The sequence below is a fragment of the Bos mutus genome, chromosome 4 (genome assembly GCF_027580195.1).
Source record: "Bos mutus isolate GX-2022 chromosome 4, NWIPB_WYAK_1.1, whole genome shotgun sequence".
NCBI lineage: Eukaryota > Metazoa > Chordata > Mammalia > Artiodactyla > Bovidae > Bos > Bos mutus.
Window position 1 is genome coordinate 95,579,488 of NC_091620.1, and position 25,194 is coordinate 95,604,681.

Below are 25,194 nucleotides of genomic sequence, written 5' to 3' on the forward strand. Positions count from 1 at the left end.
AGAGATATTAAACTATTTTGGTATTCTTTAAGTCAGCTGATACCATTATTATTATAATTATTCTAAAGTAGACATGTTAAATTACACTCAGGTAACATAGGTATTAGAAAAGTTTATTATTTAGGCTAATTTTTTTAATGTCAGAGAATTAACTTTATGGTTAAGATAATTGAGTTTATTTTTGCCCCATCATAGCTTATTAGATAATTAACTGCAAATTAAAAATTTTTTTCTTTAGACTTGTTAATCTCAAAAGCTCTCCCATATTTAGTCATGTGATTTGTACACTATAAATAAAATTAATAGACCAAAATTGCTGTTTCCAAAACATGATTTTTTTATTTGTCATTGTTTTCTGCTATGAAGTTTTAAAAAGTCTTCCTATACTGAATATGTATATATATATATATATATATATATATGAAGCTATATTAGTTTTGTGTGTGCATATATGTAAATGTATATTTATTGGCTAAACTTTTCACTTGGGAGCAAGAGCTTTTCTTTGTGGATACATCTATTATTTAGAAGTGGCATAGACCCTTTCTTGCATACATCATAGCCTTATTGCCCACAATAAGTTTCAATTATCAATTGTTTCAAAGTATAACAAAAGCATACCTTATTTTGTGAAAAGATATCTGTTTATTAAGAAAATACTTTCAATTGCTTAAAAGTATAAGAAAAACTCACAGACATCTACAAATCAATTTCAGTGTAAAAACCTCTCACTTTTTATTACTAATTCTCAAATCTTTTATAGACATTGCATCCAGGCCAACTTGACTGACCTTCCTACACCCACCCACACATACCCACCCACCCACACACACACACACACACGTATCTTGTTTTCTGTACCTTTCCAAAGGATGTAAGTAATTTTTCATGGTAACACCTTATTGTATACTCAAAACTCATTGGTTTGAGTGATAATTAAATTACACAGTTCAAAATATAAGATAAATTCTACTTAGAACTTGCATAAACAGATACATAGAAATTACTAAGTTAAGCTTTTAACTCACCTGATAGAACGAGATAATGACTATGAAAATACAAGAGAGCTACTTATAGGTTTTTAATCTTCAGTTTTCCATGGCCATCAATTATTACGGTTTATCAAGGGAATGGAGAGTGAGTGGTGTTGAGGTCTATACACTGGGACCTAATTTTCTAGTGGCACAGCCATAGCTAGTAAACAGCCCAAATGATTTTGGCATGGACTTTCCCATTCCTAAATTTCATTTCTTCTAATCAGAATTTCTTGAACAGAAATCTTCTAATCTTTCACACTTAACATTCAGTATGAAATTATGCTAGACGAGAATACACATTATCATGTGTGATATATGATCCACAGGGCTGTGGATCAAGGTATAAATTTTACCTTCAGGCTGAGTTGGTGAGTAGCACCTTAATTCTTATGTTAAGACTAGGATTGATTCTGTCTCAGTTGTTTTCCTCTGTCTTCCTACAAAAGACTCAGATTATCACACTGAGTTATGGTGACATCTGGAAAAATAAATAAAATACTGTAAAGTAAATAAAGTACTTCTTCACAAGCCCCATCTTTACAAAAAAACCTACCTGAGTTAATGATAAAATGTAGCCTTTTTTTTTTTTTTTACTATTTTAAAAATTACTGTCATTTACTGAGTGCCTAATTAATGCTAGTACTTTATCTGCTTTTTCTCAATTTATCATCACTTGAAACTTCCCATTTTATAGATGAATTACTGGATGGCTTAGAGAGGTAAACAACTTACTTGCCCAAGTCCTTACAGAGACAAAGCTCGAATACAGCCTCCAAGCCCACGTTTTTGCCTTTGTACAAAATATTTTTTGCTTTTTGAATAAGTATTTATTTAACTAATTAAAAAGAAATGGAAATCTCTATATCATTTGTCATAGCTGTGCTTAAAACTATATAAAATATTTCTAAAAATATCAAGACTACTTTGCTACTCAGCTGTGTTTCCCTGCAACTTCTAAGGATTTCTAGTAGATTTTGAGCCTTCACCATGATTGAAATGATTTAATGTTTCTCAGCAGGAACATGTTTAAATCTTGTAATAAGGTTGTGATAATTAAAGGTGCAGCTTTGCAACTGTTATTAAGTTGCTTTCTTGGAGTTTGTAACTTGTCTAAATCCTGGTGAACATGGTAACACTCCTGCTTCAGGGAGATATTTTACATTGTGTTCCTCAAGTTAAAATGTTAGAGTGTCAGGGAAATGCTTAGGGCCTAGCTCCAGTAGCAGAATGGGCTAAGGCACCACTTGGGCAAGTGATGCAGTAGCAGAGAAAGCAGGTTGTGAGATTCCAGTAAAGGATACTGTTGGCAGGCAAGCAAAACTCGCCCCCACCCTTTGTGGCTTTTGTACCAATCAAGGCGCTTTGCCACTGCCTGTCTCTCATGCTGAGATTGGACAAAGAGAAGAAAATCCTGTGCTTGAGGTAATCATCACTTGCTGCTTGTCGTCTGTGAGTGATCGATAACAGCAGGCTTAAGTATTGTGGTAAACATCTCTTTTGTGAAAGCACTTTTCAGCAACTTACAAACACTCTACTTCTGAGAACCAGCATGAGACAGAAAAAGACTTTTTTTAGAGCACATATTTTAAAGTGACGTCTTTTTATTTCATTTATCGCATCTTTCTGTCTTCTGTGGATTGTCTTTTCATCTTTTCTTCTCTGTTTATGATGACGGTGATTATTTTGGAATCCTAATAGAACATATTGCCCAGTTAGTGGAGTCTAAGGATCACAAGACACTGAATTCTATGTTTTAAATGTCTGCATAGCAAACACAAATGGTTGATATTTGAAAATGCTGAAATATCGATAACTGTATTTTATATTTTGTAGTTATATGTTCTATGTTCTTTCATTTTTTTGGTTAAAGCAGCTCTTTTCAGTGTTTGAATAATTCCTATTGATTGAAGCAATAATTTTCCAACTCTTTATATCTAGGATAATTTATCTGGCAGGACAAAATTTACCTTAATTATAACTAATTTAGTTTGTGATTTAGAGCCCCAAAACATAAAAAAAAAAAAAAATCTGAAGGTGAAGTGATAAGTACTGCCCCATATTATCACAGAGCACTTTTATCCTGAATAAAGATGCAAAATAATGCTGGCAAGCTCTTCCTGAAATTTTTCTATAACTTTAGCATTGGAAGTAACATTCTTAGATATCATAATAGAACTTGGCCAGTCAGGGAAAATCAACCCCCAACATGGGCCAGTGACATTTTGGTGGACATCAGATTTTTCAAAGATGTAATTGCTTGACCCTTCCTGTGGCTCATATAGAATTGAAAAGAAGTAAAGATTTTCTTAGTGGAAATAGGGAAAAGTATTCAACTACTCTCCTGTTATCCTATGCTGCTTAAGTAAAATATAGTGAATAGCTCAGAGAGACTTCCATACAATTTGGAAGTAAACATGAAACAAATTAGTATAATACAAAGAAAACCATGAAAAAATATTAGATGGTTTATGAGTCTTTCCTGTTTTTAAATTGTCAGTCTGATTAATTCTAGAAATTCCAACCACTAAGCATATTTCCATTAAACAAAGAAACCACTTTATTCTTGGTGTGTGTGTGTGTATTTGAATAAATATGTTTTATTATCTAGATGATGAGTTGACTGAAGTTTTTTCATAATCTGTGATATACCTCTTATGATTCTAGACTTTAAAAATAAAGTTTTAACAATTGAAAAGTCAATTTAGGGTTTTTAAATTTTTTTTTTTTTTTTACTATTGCTACTAGAAAGCATTAGATTTGTCTAGTCTGCAGTTTTCTTAGAGGGATGACCCCCCTAGAAAGAAATGAAATCACTTAAACAAGTGCTTTCTGCCAGCTAGAGTTTCAGGATTTCCCCCAGCTATACACTTTTTTTATTGTTTTGTTGCTAAGTCATGCCCAGCTCTTTTGGGATCCCATGGACTGTAGCCAACTAGGCTCCTCTCTCCATGGGATTTCCCAGGCAAGAATACTGGAATGGGTTGCCATTTCCTCTTCCAGGGGATCTTCCTAACCCATGGATAAAATATGCCCAGCATTGCCAGGTGTATTCTTTACTGCTAAGCCACCAGGGAAGCCCAGCTCTATGGGCTAAGAATAAAATATTATTAATTGATAATTTGGTAATTCTTTACAGACATATACTCACTTGTTTTAAATGCCCAGAATTACATTTATAAATAGTCTGGATGCAAATACTGAGTTTCATTGTGACTAATCAACTTAAATTTTATTTAGATCTTATAACTCAAGCATTTGGGAATTTAATGCTAAATAACAATATTGGATTACAAGGCAGAATATACGATATATAAATGATAACTTTCACAGTGTAGATTTTTATAAAACACTGTTACCACATTTTATTTACCTGAATGTTAGAACTCAGAAAAAAAAATCCCCACACCCACCAAGTATTACATGCTTGAACTCAGCGCACCATGCTATGGATTTTCAAATGTAGGTTGCTGAGCTTTACTCATTTATAAGTATGCCTACTATAATTAGTTAACTTTTTCATATATATGTATTTGAAAATATAAGAAGCATTTTACATAATGGTGATATTAAAGAGCACCCTAATGGAAAAGCTATACCTATTTTACATTATTCACTATAACTTTCATTTATTTAGCACATGCACTAGGACCGTTGGTTGGTTGGTTGGTTGTTTTTTACAGCCCTCTCCAAAAAGTTGATGAGTATTCAGACTGTTCGGTTATAATCAATAAAAGTTTGCAGGCCTATAGAAGAGGTTTTGTTAGGAGGATTCCGTATGGGTTTACAGAAATTAATTTACGGTAACTTACCTGTGAGTTAGGAAGTTCGACTACTGAATAGTTTCTTGAAGTTCTTTTCAGTTCATGAAATTTGTTGAATATTTCATTTTGCTGCTTTCGTGTTTTCAAAAACAGCTCAGCTCTGTATTCTAAAATGCTTTCCCTTAATTTATATTACATTTTAAACCAATATCTAAATTGAGTTTCTGTAAAGAGACACAACTGTGAAGGAATAATATGGAGTAAATGCTGCAGTTTGTTAAGATTGATTTGTTTAGAGATAGAACAAACGTCTCAGGTTTAATATTTTATGGCATGTTAACATAATTGTGGAGAATGGCACCCCACTCCAGTACTCTTGCCTGGAAAATCCCATGGATGCAGGAGCCTGGTGGGCTGCTGTCTGTGGGGGTCGCTAAGAGTCGGACACGACTGAGCGACTTCACTTTCACTTTTCACTTTCATGCGTTGGAGAAGGAAATGGCAACCCACTCCAGTATTCTTGCCTACAGAATCTCAGGGATGGGGGAGCCTGGTGGGCTGCCGTCTATGGGGTCGCACAGAGTTGGACACGACGGAAGCGACTTAGCAGCAATGTAGGCACAACATTAGAACTTTATATATTTTCTTTTAAGTCATATACAACTTTGAGAAATAGGTATTGCTGACTCCATTTGAGTAAGACTCAATTCTCTAAGGCTACATAGTATTTAAGTAGCGGAGATGGATTCCACTTGGGATTTCTGACTCCAAATCTCATCCTATAATTCACTCATTTATTCATTATACTCTTAACTATCTGTGGACAAAATGTAAGTTACATGCTTAGAAAGAATGATCTGTTCCTTAAAATACCAATATCTTTGCCAGAAATTCTGCTTATATGAATATATATCAGTTTCCAAAGAATTTGAATTTCAGGAATCCTATTGCACAAGCTATTTTTATCTACACAAAAATATATTCAGTGCACCATGAAATTGCAAGGACTATAAAAGGGCTATGCTGATTAGCATTTATTTTGGTCCAAGAAGTTTTCTGTTCCATTTGGCCTTAATATATATAAAAAGAGCTTTACTTTTAATTCCACTTAAAAATATTTTCCTAAATGACAGTAATTGAGAAGTAATTGACAAAATACATGCAAATATAGGAACAGAAACATATATATGTATCTGAATATATTACAGAGAATACATGGCACTCAGACCTTTAAGCGCACATAGGAGACATTGCTAATTGATCAGGACCATTTTTCATATCAAGCTTAGACATGCCTTAGGTATTCTTCTCAACACAATATTTCAGGCACTTTAAATTGCTTGATTTTTTGAATGTTAAGACTGATTTATTTCTGCATTCATTTATAGTGATTTTATTAGGCACTGATCTAGGATTCAATGTGAAACAGTTAAGCAAAGTCATTTCTCTATGGAACTTTGATTAAAGTGTAGGAAGACCAGTATTCAATAGACAACATTTTAAATTATAAAAAAAAGTATGCATACACACAAACATATAAAGGAACAGAGTCTAATATTTGACCAGGAGCAAGAAGAGCTGTCCAGCAGAGTGCAGAATGGATGTAAGAGCCCTGTATTAAGGCACAATTGTTGTGATCAAGAAACAAAGATGGGGTTGGTGTAGCTGGAGTGCAATAATAAGGGATGAGTGTGGCTGTTACATAGAGAATCACCTGGAGGGAGACAAAATGGAACGTGATTGACTCATTAAGGTGATGGCCACAATAATTAAGGCAAATAAGATAATGGGGGCTTAAAACATGTAATGATAGATGTGATGAATCATCATCCAGTTTGGGATTTATTTTTAAGGTGGATAGGGAGAAACTTTTAATTAGTTTTTATTGTTTCAGGATTCATATGCATTCTAGATACTTATATGGACAGAGAGAAAGGGCATTTATTTATAGGAATTAAGCTCCTGGGGAAAATCTGAGCAGTGTTGACATAAAAAATAGTTACAACCTAAAAGCTCAGGGTTATGTTTTATTTGGTGGGAATTTTTAGGACTTAAGCCCAGGAGACAACATTTCAAGTAACCCTGAGAGAACTGCTCTGAGGATGTGGGGGCAGGAGTCAGGATATATAGAAATTTGCAACAGAAGGCAGGTATTATGAACATCAAAAATATTTTTGTGAATTAAAACCAGATATCCCAAGTTAAGAAATTTGAAGCTTTTTCTGTATGGGATGATGCAAGAATCTGGACACTGAAATGATTTCATATGCATCTCGGCTATCTAAGACCAGTATCCTGCATTTTTTTCACACTCTGAGTTCCTCAGTGCTCACCATACAGAGTGGCTGCAGCAAGGTGGTATTGTTCTTCCTGGTTGCCCTTAGGGGTCAGAAATCCACATTTAGAGGGATGAAATTGCTGATCTCTGTGATATCGTTGTTTACTGATATGGCAAGAATATTCCTTTTCTTAACAGGGAATACAAACTTAGTCTTCATTATCAAATTGAAGTCAAAAGCCTTGGGTGTAAATGAAGTTACCTAGGGAGTGTGTGTACACAGTGAAGATGAGAGACCCAAGGGAAAGGTCAAGGGTTAAATGTTGAGATTATAAGGCTGGAGGAGGAATAACAGAAAAGACTTAGGGAGAAGTTAGTAAAGTAAGAGGAGAGCTAAGAAAAGTGTTCTGGAACCCAATTGAACCAAATTTTCTAGAAGAAAAGGTAAATTCTGTCAAATGCTGCTTAAAAATTGATAAGTTGAAGACTGATCAACAAGTGCAGCAAATGAGCAGGTCACTGGTGATTTGAATAAAACGTGATTTGGTGCATTAGTGGTGATAAAAGTTTATTAGATTGGGTTGAAAAGAGTGAGAGGAGAAGAAATAGAAACAGGAAGAAGACAACTATGAAAATGTTTTCTGTTATGGTGAATATAAGTGTTAGCTGGGAAGGAGTGTGTGTTTTAAGTTTTATGTCACTCTTGATGATTAATAGTAGTTTAAGGGTCTATTTTCAATATTGCATTTATTTATAAGCATTAAATTTAGTGCTCAGTACAAATTTCTTTACAGACCTGTAGTATTATCTGTACCATTTTTTATGAAAATGATTAGCTTTAGTAGTCCTTAAGAACTTTTAACAGAGTCATAATTGGGCACCTATGATAATATGTTTTGGTTTTCTTTCACAACCTTTCTTTAACTGATATTATGGTCATGCATCTATCATATATTTTGAGCCAGTAGAAAGCATCTGGTTTCATATTATTCATTAGAAACCCCAAATTAGGAAGCTGGGTCCAAGTTAGTAGCCATGAGATTCTTCTCTATGTTGCCTTTGTAGTAAAGCAATTAAATATTTTCAATATTTTGATAAAAGATTTTTTCCTAACAGGAAAGACAAGCGACAGTGAAAAGGGAAAAGGGTAGTTCCCAGCAGTCAAACAAAGTGACCGACAAGAACAAAATGCAAAGAGCTAACTCTGTTACTGTGGATGGACAAGGCCTGCAGGTAGGATTATTTTAATCCAAATTTTCATAGCTTTCATATTTGTTACTTTGGTGCTCTTAGAAGGGCATATGTCCAGCTATCAACAGATTTATTTAATGTGAAAATTTGTTCAGTAGATAATTTTAGAAACATTTTTATTAATTTATCAAGATGTCAGTTTTATAGTTGATTGAGAAAGTGACATTCTGATTAGGTTAATCATTTATGCCGTTGTCTTCATTTAAACTCAAATTTATAAGAGATCTTTTGTCAATCTGAAGCTTTTGCAAATTATTATTAAATATACACATTTGTTATATATGTATGCATTATTTATTTACAAGCATACTTTCTCCCTATATATATTATTCTATCTATTTGGAAGTCATTTTGACTGAAAAAATGTTTTCAGAAAATAATAAAATGACCTCTTCTGTGTGGAATTTTTTTTCAAATCAATAATAAAAATAAAGAATCCGTTATAATTTATTCATATCTTCCAGTGTTTTAAGTTGACATTGAAACTGCATATGTGTATCTAGTTTAACACAGGTAACTCAAAATCATGTTCTTAGTCCTTTAAAAATCTCTGAGTTACCCCTAGGGGTCCCTGACATCAAGAGAAACATTTCTTACCATCTATATTTGAAATGTTTAATACTAATTAATTGATTAATAATTGACTGTGCCGTGTTTTCGTTGCTGTGCGCTGGCTTTCTCTAGTTATAGAGAATAGGGGCATCTCCTTCTCGTGGTGCTCAGGTTTCTCATTGTGGTGGCTTCACTTGTTGCAGAGCACAGGCTCTAGTTACTCAGGCTTCAGCAGTCGTAGTATGCGGGCTCAGTAGTTCTGGCCCCCTGAGCTCAGTTGCTCCATGGCACGTGGAATCTTCCTGGACCAGGAATTGAACCTGTGTCCCTTTCAAACATGAACACACTCAAAGAACTTGGCTTAATCTATGGATTAAGTTTTTGTTGTTGTTTTGTTTTCTGAAGTCATTTTTGTTTTGTTTTCCTATCTGTATGTTTCTCTCTTCCAATTTCTAATTCTTTTCCTTAAGAATATGCTGCAGTTTTCACGTGCTCCAAGAAAATTTACCAACCTCTTACCACGCAAAGATATAGTATGTTACATACCTCAATTCAATATATATTATTTTATATCGTTTTCACTTATTATTTTATCTGTGGTTCTATGGGTTATGTCTTTTATGTCCTTCGTTTGCAAGGACAGTTGAGATCACATGGTAGTTGCGTAAATGCTTTCTTTTTCATTTTTTGAGTGTCTCACTGAAAACAATAATTATTGCTTACATGTTGATAATCCAATTACTGATTTTTTGTCATAATAAAACATATTGTGAATAGAAAATTGTTTATGAATCATTAAATTCAAATGTAAAAAGAGGAAATTCTGAGAGATAAAATTATTTACATTGGTTAGAGAGTATAGAAGTTAATTATCAAAAGAGGAAATCAATCTCTACACATTTTTAAAGGCATACTTGTGTGTTAAGCAATCTCATTGGAAGTCCCAAATATAAAATTTATCCACAATTATGGTAGCAAAAACTTTAAGTTTAGTGATCCTGTGAAATTTTTAGTGAAAAAAAATCAACATTTGTAGTTTTAATAGGTCAATTGATGATACTGGTTAGTTTAAATCTTTAGTTACTCTGGGTTCCTGCAATGAAAATAACAAAAGGAAACCTAATTTTGAAATTTAAATATTTTTCACACATTTTAAAATTCAAATATATTTCACACAAATATATTTCACAACATACTTCCAACATACATAGATGGGAAACATGCATCATTTGTTAAACAGGCTATGCTAGCCACTGTGATAATATTTTATGAACATTAACTGATTCTTCTCAATGATGTCTGAGATAATTATGAATTCTTAAGTCTCCAACATATAATAAATATTATTATTACCACTTTAAAACTGAATACATTGATGTTCTAAAGTAAAATTATTCCTAGGGCCTCTCAGTTAGTGAGGTGAGAATGAAGGCCATCAGACTCAGAGTTTGTGTTACAGTCCTGAGATCCCTGTTCCTTTGGTTAACAAATTTTAACAGGTCTAGAAATGCTAAATTTCTGACCTCCTTGCTCTTCCATGTACTACTTTTGCAAAGTTTGAAACAAAAATTTGAAAGTGCTAGAATTATAACTGCTTTAGTCTCTTTCTTAATATTTCTATAGTTACACCTGTCTTTACTCAAACATCAAAACCAAGACTTTAAACTGACGTAGCAATATAAGATGTATTTTCTTTTTTATTCTAAAGGATGTAAAATTTTCAATCTTATTATAACTAAATCATATAAAAAATAGATGATTAACTTTCTCTGTGTATGTGTTTCCTTTTTCTAACCAGATAATAACTTTATAGTTCTCTTTGACATATAAAATTGTCAGGTAAATTTGTTGGTTAGCAAAGGGAAGGCATCAACCCTTATAACACATCAGTAAGTAAATACTGTTTTATGAATATTAAGTGATCCTTCTCAATGATGTCTGAGATAATTATGAATTCTTAAGTCTCCAACATATAATAAATATTATTATTACCACTTTAAAAATGAATACATTGATGTTCTAAAGTAAAATTATTCCTAGGGCCTCTCAGTTAGTGAGGTGAGAATGAAGGCCATCAGAAAATGAAGGCTATTTAATTTTTATCTTAAAAATATTTGTACATAATCACTTCACTTTCACTTTCACATGCAGTCTCTTTCACCTCAGCAGAATGGACTACAATATGATGCACATATGTATTCACATAATTTGGGAGAAAATATTTAAAAAGTAGACAATAAATTATTGGATAGCTATTTCATACAAAATAGAAAAATATTTTTTGTTGTGGTAATCCATTTTAAAATAATAAAATGCTTATTCTTTGTCACAAAATTTAAAAATATCTTCCAGAAAATTAATTTTCTGCGAGTTATAAAAATATATATCACCGAAAAGCATTGAGTTGCAGCCCGGTTTGCATATAACTCAGTGACAGAAGAGATCTACATGGCTTATAGACTATTAATCACAGTTAAGCACATTCATCTTACTTCTTTCCAGCTAACCAGCATAATGATCAGGATTATTATTTCTAATTAGAGGAAGTAATAGATCATGTATAACCTGAGGATGAGTCTCATTAATTAACCCGAGTCCTAGGGGACTTCAAATAGAGGTGGTTAGGCACTCCGTCTTTGTCATCGCTCACACCATAGGTTTACATTTAATACATATGATCAAATGTAACTGAAATGTGCAAGCGATGTGAAAATACAGATGATTAGCTACATGAGAACAAACAATTAGAAAAACAGAACAGTTGTTCAAACTGTATTATGCCGATGTTACCTTGTCCCTAAATATTCGAGAAAAATTTCCGAATGTGTCACTTACAAACCAAAAAGTCTATAGTGTGTAATACTCTTAGCAAAAAATAAAGAGGAACCTTTATAATGAAATATCTAAAAGTGAACTAGTGTTGTCCCCACCACAACTGCTTTTCTCTTTCCCTACCATTTTTATTATTTACAATTATCTCATTCTTATAATTCCCCAAACTGTAAACCACACATGCATATATGCACTACACAGAAATATAGAGCATGGGTATCAAATTTATTCTTTTTCTTTGATTATATGTATGTCCACTTTGGGATCCTCAGGCTTACTGATTCTGATAATCAGCTCTTCATTGTCATTTTAAGTCTCTTAAGTCCGGAATTCCTATTCTATATTTTGGGTATTATAACAACCCCTAAAATGAGTTCTGGTCTCCATATATATAAAATGTGCTCGGTTATAAATGAAAATATGGAACTGAATAAGATAAGATGTGTCAGGGCTGAGAATTGGCGTTGTCTATAATTTATGTAAGATAGGGAGATTGTTCTCATTAAGAAGTGAAGAGTAGGGACATTGCCAAGAACTTTGGCCCATGGCACTGAATGATGGAGCTGCCATTGACTGAGATGGAGAGGGTCTGGATAAATAAAATTTGTAGTAAAATATCTGATGCTGTTCAGTATCCAAATAGAAGTGTTGACTGGGCAGACAGATATGTGAATCTAGAATTCAGGGGTGAGAGTAGATATGAATTTGGGACAGAAAGGTATATTGATTGCACTTAATACCATCGCATATGAATTCGCTAAAGAGAGAGCATATGTTCAGAGAATGGTTGAACTGGGATCCCAAACCAGTCTGACCCTAAAGCCATATTCTAAAGTGTTTGCAATATATAATTGAAACTGCTCGTTTACATGAGTAAATGCAATCTTGAGTGATTTATTTTTATAGAGGAGACTCCAGTATGAACTGTTTCCTACTGCATGTAGTGCCTTCACACCTAATTTAGAACCATTCTGCAGGATTTCAAGTATCACACTTGCTATAAAATATTCCTGAACACTTTCTCCCAGCATCAGTGTTTTCTTTGCTATACTGTATTACCCATTCCCAATGTTTTGTTTTTGTTTTTTTAAAGACTGCTTTGAGAAGGATTCCATAGACATACCTCAAGCACAAGAGTGGTGTGATGGGAAGCTGAGAACGGGTTCAGGGTTCTTTTACACATCAGACAGAGTAATTTGCTTTTCATCTATTTTATATATCATTCCACTTGGAGAAGGAAATGGCAACCCACTCCAGTGTTCTTGCCTGGAGAATCCCAGGGATGGGGGAGCCTGGTGGGCTGCCGTCTATGGGGTCGCACAGAGTCGGACATGACTGAAGCGACTTAGCAGCAGCAGCCACTTGAAATTATTTCAAGTGCTATATAAATATTTACTTCCAAAGTCAAAGAGTTGGGAAGATCCCCTGAAGTACGAAATGGCTGACCACTCTGGTATTTTTTCCTGGAAAATTCCATGGACAGAGGAGCCTGGCAGGCTACAGTCCATGGCATCACAAAGAGTCAGACATGACTGAGCACACACACAGGCACAACAGAATTTTTAAAATATTTGTATTTTTGTCTTACTCTTTCCCATCCCACTAAAATCTATAACAAAATGCATATGAGATTTTAGAATGACAGTAAATCAGTTTTCAAAGTAATTCTTTTATATTTTATTTCAGAGTTATTATATAAAAGTAAAAATTCAGAATGTGTCCTGTTAAAGACTACATTAGGTACAATTCAAGAGACAATTAGTGAACTTGAATGTAAAATTGATGCATTAGTGCTATCTAATCTTCAGATTTCATTCTAGTTTCATCAGTTGTCTCAATAATGCTTTTATAACAAAAGAAACTAGTTCAGAATCATGCTAGCTTCTTGATTTTTATGGTTGTGTTATGTTTATAGAAGAGAATGTTCTCATATGTAGGCAATCCTAAAAGCCCGGGGTTCTTTTACTAAGGATGAAGAGGAATATGAGAATTAATTTACAAATTAGAGTCTCTGTCACTAAGATGCGGCTTCGTTGTTGTTCAGCCGCTCAGTTACATCTGACTGTTTACGACCCGTGGATTTCAGCACACCAGGCTTCCCTGTCCTTCACCATCTCCCAGAGCTTGCTGCTTCTTACTTCAGGACTATAAGAGAACACAGTAGTTGTTTGTTTTTAACACACCAGACTTGAAGATGGCTATGTGGTACTGTAGGTCTTTGGCTCTCAAATCTAAAAACACAGTCTTTGGTCTCCTGGCACCCAAATTTAGTATGCTAGCCTTTATAGTAACAAAGGTTAGCAGAATTCTGAAGCTTTTTGAATGAGCATTGAAAAAGATGCTGACTTGCCTGAAACCATCACATTTCATGCATAAATACCACCATTGTTAAATGATCCCATAATACCAGAATTTCTGTGGTTCTGATAGGGAATCGCATATTGCTCCTTCAGTGGACGTTAAGTTAGGTCAGGTGACTTATCTGTTAGAATAATTGTCAAACAGGCACTATTCTGTAGTCTCTGATAACTTACAAATAAATACTGACGTGTTTACTGTTTTATTTTTACACAGTATTATTTTACAAGTCTAATTTATGGTAAGGGGCTGTGTGAGGAAAAGTTTGATAACTTGGTTTTATTTCTGTTCTTCCATGTATTCGGTACTTAACTTCCGTGACTTGTAGGGTATCATCGTTATCCTAAATTCTTTATTTAGATTCTCTCATATTTTTAATCCATTCGACATAATTATCCATCTCCTGACTCCTAAAAATGACATCTAGGTTTTTGTATCTTGAGATCCTCGGCAGACTGTATTGGAGCCTGCCTAGTGGCTCAGTAGTAAAGAACCCACCTGCCAGTGGAGGAGATGTGAGTTTGATCCCTGGGTGGGGAAGATACCGTGGACAAGGAAATGACAACCCGCTTACCTGAGAAATCCCATAGACAGAAGAGCCAGGCAGGCTATAGTCCATGGGGTCACAAAAGTGTTGGATACAACTTAGTGACTAAACAACAGACTATACTATATTCTGGTGGGATCTTCGTAATACTGTTTCCTCAGAACACAATTTTCTGTAGCATGATACCGACCTTTTTTGATAAATCATAATATGTCTTTCAACATTTCAATTAATAAACCTTTCTGAAAGACATTCCAGGATATATTTTCAAGTGATAGAAAATTTGCCCAAATAAATGTAATGTAATCTCATGTAATGGTAAGCTGAAGGTTGAATTTTGAGATGATCACCCTAACTTAGTATTTGGGTTCATGCTATGTTTTCCTAAATTTTTAATTTATCTTGAGAATGCCACTTCCATTTAAAAATAAGGACACTTTAAATTAAGTTAAAAAATCAACTAAGATCCACACCTGTTACTTTTTTTTTTTTAAACTTTACATAATTGTATTAGTTTTGCCAAATATCAAAATGAATCCACCACAGGTATACATGTGTTCCCCATCCTGAACCCTCCTCCCTCCTCCCTCCCCATACCATCCCTCTGGGTCGTCCCAGTGCACTAGCCCCAAGCATCCAGTATCGTGCATCGAACCTGGACTGGCAACTCGTTTCATACATGATATTTTACATGTTTCAATGCCATTCTCCCAAATCTGTTACTTTTTTGCATGTGAAAATGTTAGGAGTTCCATCTGATTTGTAGTAGAGTGAGAAGTAAAGGAGACTGAATACTGGTTGTCAGAGGTGTGTTTGGTGTTCAGCTTTTAATGAAGGAGAGAGGAAGACACACTGCAAGTTTGTAACACAATGGCTTAACCTCGGAGGCACCTTCTGTACAGTAATAATTGAGCTCATGGAGTTCAGGGGAGAAGAGCTGGGAAGTTACTCCAGGTTCAGCTCATCCATCTCATCTCCCAACTGAAAGAGAGACTAATCAGAAACAAAATCTGTGTGCCCTCTTTACAAAGGGAAGTAAAACTGAGTCAGAAAAAATAGCTTGTGAGAAGAACAAGTTAAATACGAGTAGAAGAACTGTGAATGTTTTATTCAACCTCCTCATACCATCTGAAGATGTCACCAATTTCTCAGTGCCTATAATCATTAGAAAAATGGCATTTCACAAGAATTAGAAGAAAATAGATTGGTAGGATATTTTAACATATTATTTAAAAAGCAAAAGGAAAAAATATGATATAATGAAATGGTTGTTTTTAATCTCCTCAATGAATATTTCAGGTACTTTCTAAGGGAAAAATACCAGAGCAATAAAGGATATTTTGAATCTACTTTCAAAAAGTAGACTGATCTAAAACCTTTCAACTTAATATTTATTTAGAGAATTATGTTAGTTGCATGTTTTAGTATTAAAATATTATCATCAAACTATGTTTAAATGGGAATTTTATAGTCATACGTTGAATAGAAATACTTTTATTTAAAAGAGCTTATCTCTTAACATTGAACTTGAACAAAATACAAATGTTCTTTGCCACTCTATCAAAAGATGATTTCTCCCCCTCATCAATGAAATGGTATTACCTTACCTGCTTTATTTCTGGTGATACTTTTCATTGCTAAATATATATTTATTTGTTTGTTTCTCATGTTTCTCTCCCAGATTATAAGCTCCACTAGGACAGGCACTTTTTTGGATTAAATCGAGTATATAATGATGAAAAGTGCATGGCATATAGGGACTCAGTCAATTTAATGAATTCCTGTTTAGCAAGTAGCCTGGATTAACTGGCATTCTGCTTCTCAAGTAGGAAAAGAAAGCATTGAGGAATTTGCTGTGCAGATGGGGACTCAGGCTGAAAGTGGCCCCAAACGATCTATTTAGAGTCTCGTTCACAAGTCGTTGGGAAGATGGATTCCAAATGTGCTACAAAGCTCTGGAGTAGGGATCATTTCTAAGATGGCTCTAATTTGAGCTCTTTCTTTCCTAACTTTCTTCCCCACTATATTCTGCTTTATTCTAGGTGGTTTATTTAGTGTCCCACAATTGAATCTATTGTTTTCATCTCATAGCTACTGAGAGGTTATTCTCTTTTCATATTATACCTGCCTTACCCTCTGCCCCTGTTCCTAGTGGAGTGGGTATTCCTGTTGATACATATGGAGACAAAGCACAGGATTTAACTAGGTTATTAAATAGATCTAGTATCTATTATCTATCTGTGCTGTTTATCTCCTCATTACAGGACAAATGAACCATATTCTTGAATTTGCTAATTGGAATGTCATAAAGCCCGGTAGGCTGCAGTCCATGCGGTCGTTCTGAGTCGGACAGGACTGAGCGACTTCACTTTCACTTTTCACCTTCATGCATTGGAGAAGGAAATGGCAACCCACTCCAGTATCCTTGCCTGGAGAATACCAGGGACAGGGGAGCCTGGTGGGCTGTTGTCTATGGGGTCGCACAGAGTTGGACACGACTGAAGTGACTTAGCAGTAAAGTAGAAATAACAAGGAGTTCTCTTTATATCTAATGTAAATAATTTGTCCACATATTCAACTTTTCTTCTAGATCACTCCAGTTCCTGGTACTCATCCACTTTTAGTTTTTGTGAACCCCAAAAGTGGTGGGAAGCAAGGAGAACGGTATGTTTTTAAAAATCAGCTTTATTTACTGATTTTTAAAAAAATCAGCTTTATTACTATGTCATATACATGTGAAAAGAGAAACTAAATTTATGGTATAAAAACATTTAAAACTATTATCCTTCATGGTTCAGTAATTTTAATGTGAAATAAATGGTGCTGTCATATCTGTGTAACAATGTATATTGGTATAATCTCTCCCTGTTTTACAGTGAAATTTTAATATAGTAATGGCCATTTGTAGAGATTTTATTATCATATCTCAGATATCTGAATTCTCTCCACCCTCCCTATGACTTCCCTAGCCATTAACAAAGAGCTTTGCATATAGCACAGCCCATAAATACGGTTGGATGAAAATTGGTTCTCTAGATGATCAACAGGTGACTTCAGGTAAATCATCACTCAGTAGTAAGGAACGGAATTCATCACCTGCCCAGTAGTAAGAAATAGAATTTACATTCAGCTTCTAGACAAAATATATTTTAATGATTATCTGCATGTGTGTTTGGAGAACATGATGACATATACACTGGAGAAGAATAGTATATTTATTCATAATAATAATGAACTGCATTACGTATTGTCTCAGTATTCTTGTGGACACTATTTTTTTTCCTTTTTGTAAAATTAATGATTAAATTCTAATAATTACTAAAGATATGAAAGTTGCCACACCGAAGAGTAAATCTTATGTCATCCTAAGGAGTATCATAAACAGAAATTTAGTTGTTACCTGTTACCTTAATTTCTAGAAATTTTTACTGATCCCAGCTAAAAAATGAGCAATCAGATAAAAGTACTCACACAAACACTATGATAATAAAATAGAAATTTCTATTGTGGTTTTACCAAATAATGAAGTTGAAATGTTTCTATGAATAATGGAATTTTGAAAAGTAATTTCCTTTCCTATCATTTAACTTTCCAACTTTATTTCAGTTAAATGAACAATGGTCATTTTCCATTCAATAAAATATTATTTCTGCTTAAAAAGTGTTCCCTTATCATGATACATATATATTTTAAACTCTGCTAAATATGATAGAAATTATTTTAAATAACTAGTGGCTTGTTGATATAAAGTGTTTATAATGTTTTACTAAAGAGACTAGTTGCCTTACTTTTAGACACATGAAATAGTAAATGATGATGATAAAATCATTTCTTCCTTTACTACTCATAGTTTGTTTGTTGTTTATGTTATAGATATCTTGAAAAGAAGCACACTCTTCACAAAGCAATAGATGAGGCTAAAATTCATATTTGAAATTAGAAACAGAGTATAAAGTGAAAAGAATTTTCAAATGGAAAAATCCCCCTCAAATTAAAATAACGTTAATCATGCCAAATGACCCTTAAATGAAATATCTTTCTCTCTCTTCTCCCAGTAGTTAAAACTAATTCCTTAAAAAATATAGATAGATACACTGAAATTATCAATAAATTAAATTTAATGGGGCAAGGAGGATATTTGAGTTCTCCTGTATGCACACTCACGTTTTGTCCTTTATGCACTAACAAGGACCATTTAAAGTCAAAAGAACTGTAAATATGTTTAAAGGAGATCTATTATGTGTGTGATCATAAATTGTCCTGAATGCATAGGAGCCATCTTTCACAAATAAGGGGATTCTATTCAGGGTTTTCTTTTCAAAATATGTTTCTTCCCTGGTGGATTAGATGCTAAAGAATCCACCTGCAATGCAGGAGACCTGTGTTCGATTTCTGGGTTTGGAAGATCTCCTGGAGGAGAGCATGGCAACCCATTCCAGTATTCTTGCATGGAGAATCCCCATGGACAGAGGAACCTAGGCAGGCTACAGTCCATGGGTTCACAAAGAGTCAGACATGACTGAGCGACTAAGCACACAGCACAGCATTCAGGGTTTTCCTTTCAAAATATGTAGATTTTCTTCTTTGATGTATTAGGTAAACAGGAAAAGGTCACAGAAATAAATATTCACACATAGGTAGTTTCCCATACCCATCAACAGTTGTGGAAGTGCTCACACATCATTTAGATGGCAACACTTGAGAGAATCTAGTCTCTGCTAGAAACTGGGGATGAGACAGAAGATATAGTCCTACAGGAAGGCAGACACATAAATAGATTTTCTATAATAACCCCAAGGTAGAAGTTAAGAGTGTTTAAAATAAAGGTGCCATGGAAGTTCAGAGGAAAACAGTGATTGTCTCTGAAGACTCAAAAGTCTAGCTTTTGAGTTGGTTCTAAGTGGGTATTAGACAGGTAAAAGAAGAAAAAAGACGTAATTGTGGATGGGTGTGCTGTTTTGGTAAGGAGCCAGAAGATATTCATTGGGGTTGAAATTTAAGAGGAAGAAGGAGAAAGATGAGAAAATATAATAAAATATTGTATAAGTTTCCTGACTGGCAGTGATTTTTCTTCTTGAAAACAGCATGACTGTACTTAAGTAGCAGTACAGAAGAAGGCTGGATAGGCAAGACTTTCACAGATCTGGTGAGAGAACTTGAAAGCCTGAAGTAAGGCATGAGATAGAATAACCAGGTATGGTAGACATTACTCAGAAGGTACAGGATTGTCCTCTGTTTCGGGTGCTGGGGAAAAAGAGGTCCCGAGATGACTAAAATCATTCTTAAGATACTGGGTGGTATCATTATTCCAGATCTAGAATGCAAGGGTATTGCTCAAGGAAGTGGGACGATATAAACAGATATTTGAAGATTTCTATCAGTAAATGTGTCTGTGTATGTGAAAGTCGTTCAGTCATGTCCAACTCTTTGTGACCCCATGGATTATACAGTTCATGGAATTCTCCAGGCCAGAATACTGGAGTGGGTAGCCTTTCCCTTCTACAGGGGATCTTCCTGACCCAGGAATCAAACTGGGGTCTTCTGCATTGCAGGTGGATTCTTTACCAACTGAGCTATCAAGGAAGCCCTATCAGTAAACATGAGATGGATGCATTAAGATATATAGTAATATTTTCACATGTATGTAAAACTAATTTTAAAAACTAAATATATTTCTTTACATGTGATATTTTGCCTCAGAATTCTGATATGGGATGTGTGTATACTTAGAAACATTTCTATTGCATTGGTTATACAATGATTAATTTATTTCAGAAAAAAATGAATTGTTTGATATGTTCCTGGTGAAATAGTTTAGCAAATTTTGTGAGCTAGCTCATCGAGCTGATTGTTTATGTGAAGTAATTAAGCAAATGGGATCATAGTCTTCACTAACATACATACAAAGTGTCCAAAACCATTATATATACGGGATAAATAGCTTTCATTTCTGTTAGGGTAGTCCAATTTGTAAATTACACAAGGATCTATTAAGAAAAGATATTTAATTTTATCCTGGTATTTTAAAGTATTTATTTGAAAGCTTATTAGATAAATAATATGCAAAAGCAGGATAGAGAATGTTCCAAATCAATGTGCATTTTAGAATAAAAACTTGGAGGTACCACTAAATTTAATTTTTTTCTTCTATGTTTTCACCTTTATAGAATTTACAGAAAATTCCAATACCTACTAAATCCTCGTCAGGTTTACAGTCTTGCTGGAAATGGACCAATGCCAGGGTAAGTCTAAATATATTATTACCATTAACTTATTTAATACTAATTAATTAAATAAGCAGGCTGACAAGCCTAGAAATAATGTTATTCAAATACAGCAGCCAGATTAGCATAGATAACAACATTGAATATCAACTACATAAGAGTAACTAGTGCAGATGCTGTTTTTCAAAATGACCTGTTTCAATCAGATTTTCCTCCTTTTAAAAATATTGTGAAGTAATTCTCATACTATGCAAATGTTAATAATAATAATAATTGTACCACAAACATACACATATATTAGCTGGATGCTGAAATAACTAAACCATCTATTGGTTGGAAGTGCTGCTTTCCTTTCCTTTCCTTTCTTTATTAAATATAAGATATAGATCTACTACAGAAGAAAAAATGCTGGTTAACAAAGACTGGAAATCATAATGTGATTTTTTCATTTACTACCTACAAAATCCAATAACTATCACTGTCTTATAAGATACTTTGTAATAGGCAAGATGTAATGAAATACAATTATTTTTCAACAGATACCATATACTTTTGATGTCATCACTATGCACTGAAATAAATCATTATTAGTTTGACCTGTTTAACTAATTAATGTCATCTTTCACTGATCTGATTTCTGTCTGTCAACATGATAGGAAACATTAAACCAGATGAAGTAGAAAAAAGGTCTATAAACAAAGTTTTTTTTTGAAAAATATATCAGTATGATCAAAGTAAGTCTTCTAGGTTATTCTCAGAAATGAGAAAGCAAATGTTAAAGTTATCTTTTAAATGCTCAGAATAAAATGTACACCATCAAATCTTCTGTTAGATAAATGAAACTATATGCAATTAATTAGCACAGGCTCCCACACTTATACTCATCTTTTTCTTCCCTCCCTGCTACCTGTTGTCCAGGGCCAGTTTCAAATGCTGAGCAGTGATGGGTGGAACCACCTTGCTGTAGAAGGCAGGCTCCCCATAGGAATTTAGTTCAGAACATTGCCTTTGTCAAACTCCAGTAGAGGATCATGATCAGATTATTGACTAACTCAGCCACATGCAGTAAGTTCCAGCCTTGTCAAAGACAAGCAAAAGTAAAGCCTTGATATTAACACAGATGCTCAACCAGGGTGCCTCTTTTTCTTGTTCTTTAATATTCTCTGCACTTCAAAAAAATAGCTCTTACTCTGCTGGGGCTTCCCAGGTGGCGCTAGAGGTAAAGAAACTGTGTGCCAGTGCAGGAGCCATAAGAGATGTGGGTTCCATCCCTGGGTTGGGAAGATCCCCTGGAGGAGGGCATGGCAACCCACTCCAGTATTCTTGCCTGGAGAATTTCATGAAAAGAGAAGCCTGGCAGGCTACAGTCTGTAGTGTCACAGAGACCTGGACATGACTGAAGCGACTTATTCAGCACTCACTGCAGGATTAAGGAACTGTGCTTTAAGATGTTGAGCTACTCCAAGACCTCTGTAGGTCCACTAGACCAAGTAAACCTAGGATTTGCTTGTAATTTATAGTTAAACTAATTGTCTGCTGACTCTGGTAATTGTAAACCTCATCATTTAACTTCCCTGTGTTGTCATCATCTTCTCCATGAAATGCAATAATAGTACCAGCATCATAGGATCGTTATGAAGTAAATTTGGGATGATTCCCATGAAGCATATAAAATCGTACTTACTACATAATATGTCCCTGATGAATTTTGTTATCAGTATCATTTGTAGTAATGTTAATTAATAACATAATCACTGTGTTGCTGCTGCTATTGCTAAGTCACTTCAGTCGTGTCCGATTCTGTGCGACCCCATAGATGGCAGCCCACCAGGCTCCCCCATCCCTGGGATTCCCAGGCAAGAACACTGGAGTGGGTTGCCATTTCCTTTTCCAATGCATGAAAGCGAAAGTGAAGTCGCTCAGTCGTGTCCGACTCTATCGACCCCATGGACTGCAGCCTACCAGGCTCCTCCATCCATGGGATTTTCTAGGCAAAAGTACTGGAGTGGGGTGCCATTGTAGCTCTATGTAAATATACTGTAGTAACGTCGGACACGACTGAGCGACTTCCCTTTCACTTTTCACTTTCATGCATTGGAGAAGGAAATGGCAACCCACTCCAGTGTTATTGCCTGGAGAATCCCAGGGACTGGGGAGCCTGGTGGGCTGCCGTCTATGGGGTCGCACAGAGTCAGACACATCTGAAGTGACTTAGCAGCAGCAGTAGCAGCAGCAACATTGATTTTAGCCTTATTTTCACATTTCATTTTTTTTTCCTACTGCACTTTAAATATATATAACATGTTTCCTTTTACTCTTTGACTGTTAGGCATCCTATTACCTTATCTATTTTAATATTTTGAAAAATTAAAGTAAAATATGTACTTGTATAATTCCACACTACAATGAATATAATTTAGAAATTAAGTTAAGGGCCCCATTTTAAGGTCTAGCACCTTTCAGGGTATTATTATTGTGAATTGTTTGTGTGTATCCTCTAAGACCTTCTATAAATATAGATATTGATATATGTATATTAGGGTTTCCCAGGTGGTACAATGGTAAAGAATCTGCCTGTCCATGTAGGAGATGCAAGACATGTAGATTCGATCCCTGGGTCAGGAAGATCCTCTGGAGTAGGAAATGGTACCACACTCCAGTATTCTTGCCTGGAAAATTCTGTGGGCAGAGGAGCCTGGCAGGAGTTCAGTCCCTGGGATCACAAAGAGTCAGACATGACTGAGTGAATGCATTCGTATATATACAATGTATTCATATATAGACCTACATGTATGTTTTGTGTAGAGAAATAGATCTTTTGTATAATTTAGAGTATAGTTTTTGTTGCCCTGCAGCTTGCTTCTTTTTGCTCAAAAACATATGGTAAATATTGTTTGAATTCAGTAGATACTGATAAGTTTAAATGTTTTTAAGAGCTGTACAGTATTCCATAGTGTTTTTGTTTTTGTTTTTAGCTACTCTTACTGGGAGATATTTATATTGCCTGCATGTTAAAAATATTGGAATAATTTAAGTTAACAATCAATCCGTTTTTAAAAGCATATTCAAATATCTTAAATTTTACTTGTCAGGTTCTGCTGAATTGCCATACAGAAACTTTGTATTGAATTATAATCCCAAAAGCAATATATAATGTTTTATTTCCCATAACATCTTTTAAATTGGCTATCTTCAGTAGTTTTTATTTTTGTCAAAGGTAAAAATATGTCCTTATTTTTATTTGCATGGCTAATCAGTTTTAAAGTTGGATATGGCATTAGTTAGATTGACTTTTCTATAAACAACAGAAATAAAATCTAGTTTCTGATCCAAAATAGAGTTTACTGAAAAGTTATGAAGTTGCTCATAGAATTAATGGAAAAATGAAGAAATATGTTTCAGAAAAGATAGGAATCAGAGCAGTTTGAGGCAACTCCTCAAACTGGAATGGCTGATTCTTGTTAATGTATAACAGAAAACCACAAAATTCTGTAAAGCAATTATCCAATAAAAAAAAAAAAAGGGGGGAAAGAAAACAACAGTTTAAGGAAACTCTGACTAAGAAGACAGAGTCCATAGGTTACTGCTAAGAGAAATTGATTCCAAATGCTTCGGGTATCCTTATTCCTCTATTCAAGATTCAGATCCTCAGGAGAATCATGTTTTTGGTTTGTCTTATTTCCCATGTCACAGTGTTAGCACTTTGGAATAGGGCTTCTTGATTAACAAGATTACTATGAAATTATTTGTTTCCTCAAAGCCAAATGAGGGTGTCATAACCTGAGGATGAAAGACAAATTCTTGTTGGGAGTAAGCAGTATGTGTTCACCACCATCCATCCACTGAATTATCCAATATCTTTTCTTTTCTGAAGATAAAAGTTGGAAAAAAAATACCAATCATTACTAATGCTACTAAATATGTCAGCAAAAATACACATCTTCCTTAAATGTAGATAACCCAGCATCTTGTATAGTTACTATATCCAGCTTCAAGTCCTGGTTCTTGGAAACATTTCTGGGGATGATTATTTTCTCCTTTATCTTTATCCATTTGATCTCAATGTACATAAATACAATAAGAAAAATGTATATTCAACTATAAGTGAATCTCATTAAATGAAATTATTAATAATACAAAGAATGAAACATGTGTAAAGTCTGTAGGCCTATAGTCCTAGTTTTACTACTGGTTGAAAGCTGTAGCTGAAGCATAAAACATTCCTCAGCTTCTTGGAAATGCTTCCCTAGTGTAGGGACTCAAGCAATTTTAGCTGATAGGTCTGAGATTTTGGTTGTACTGCTTGTGTAGAGCAGGATTCATTTTTCACTTACTTTGAGTGACAGGTATGGTA

The 25,194-nt window shown here is 34.5% G+C and overlaps 1 protein-coding gene across 2 annotated transcripts in view; it reads left to right on the forward strand.

Moving 5' to 3' along the window:
• The window catches only part of DGKB (diacylglycerol kinase beta), an 869,780-nt gene that overhangs the window by 318,719 nt on the left and 525,867 nt on the right, over window positions 1–25,194 (forward strand). For both annotated transcript variants that reach the window (XM_070369773.1, XM_070369774.1), the window contains exons 14-16: window positions 8,193–8,309; window positions 17,207–17,280; window positions 20,784–20,858. In XM_070369773.1, the coding sequence (XP_070225874.1) occupies window positions 8,193–8,309; window positions 17,207–17,280; window positions 20,784–20,858 (266 nt within the window). The remainder of the gene's footprint in view (window positions 1–8,192; window positions 8,310–17,206; window positions 17,281–20,783; window positions 20,859–25,194) is intronic.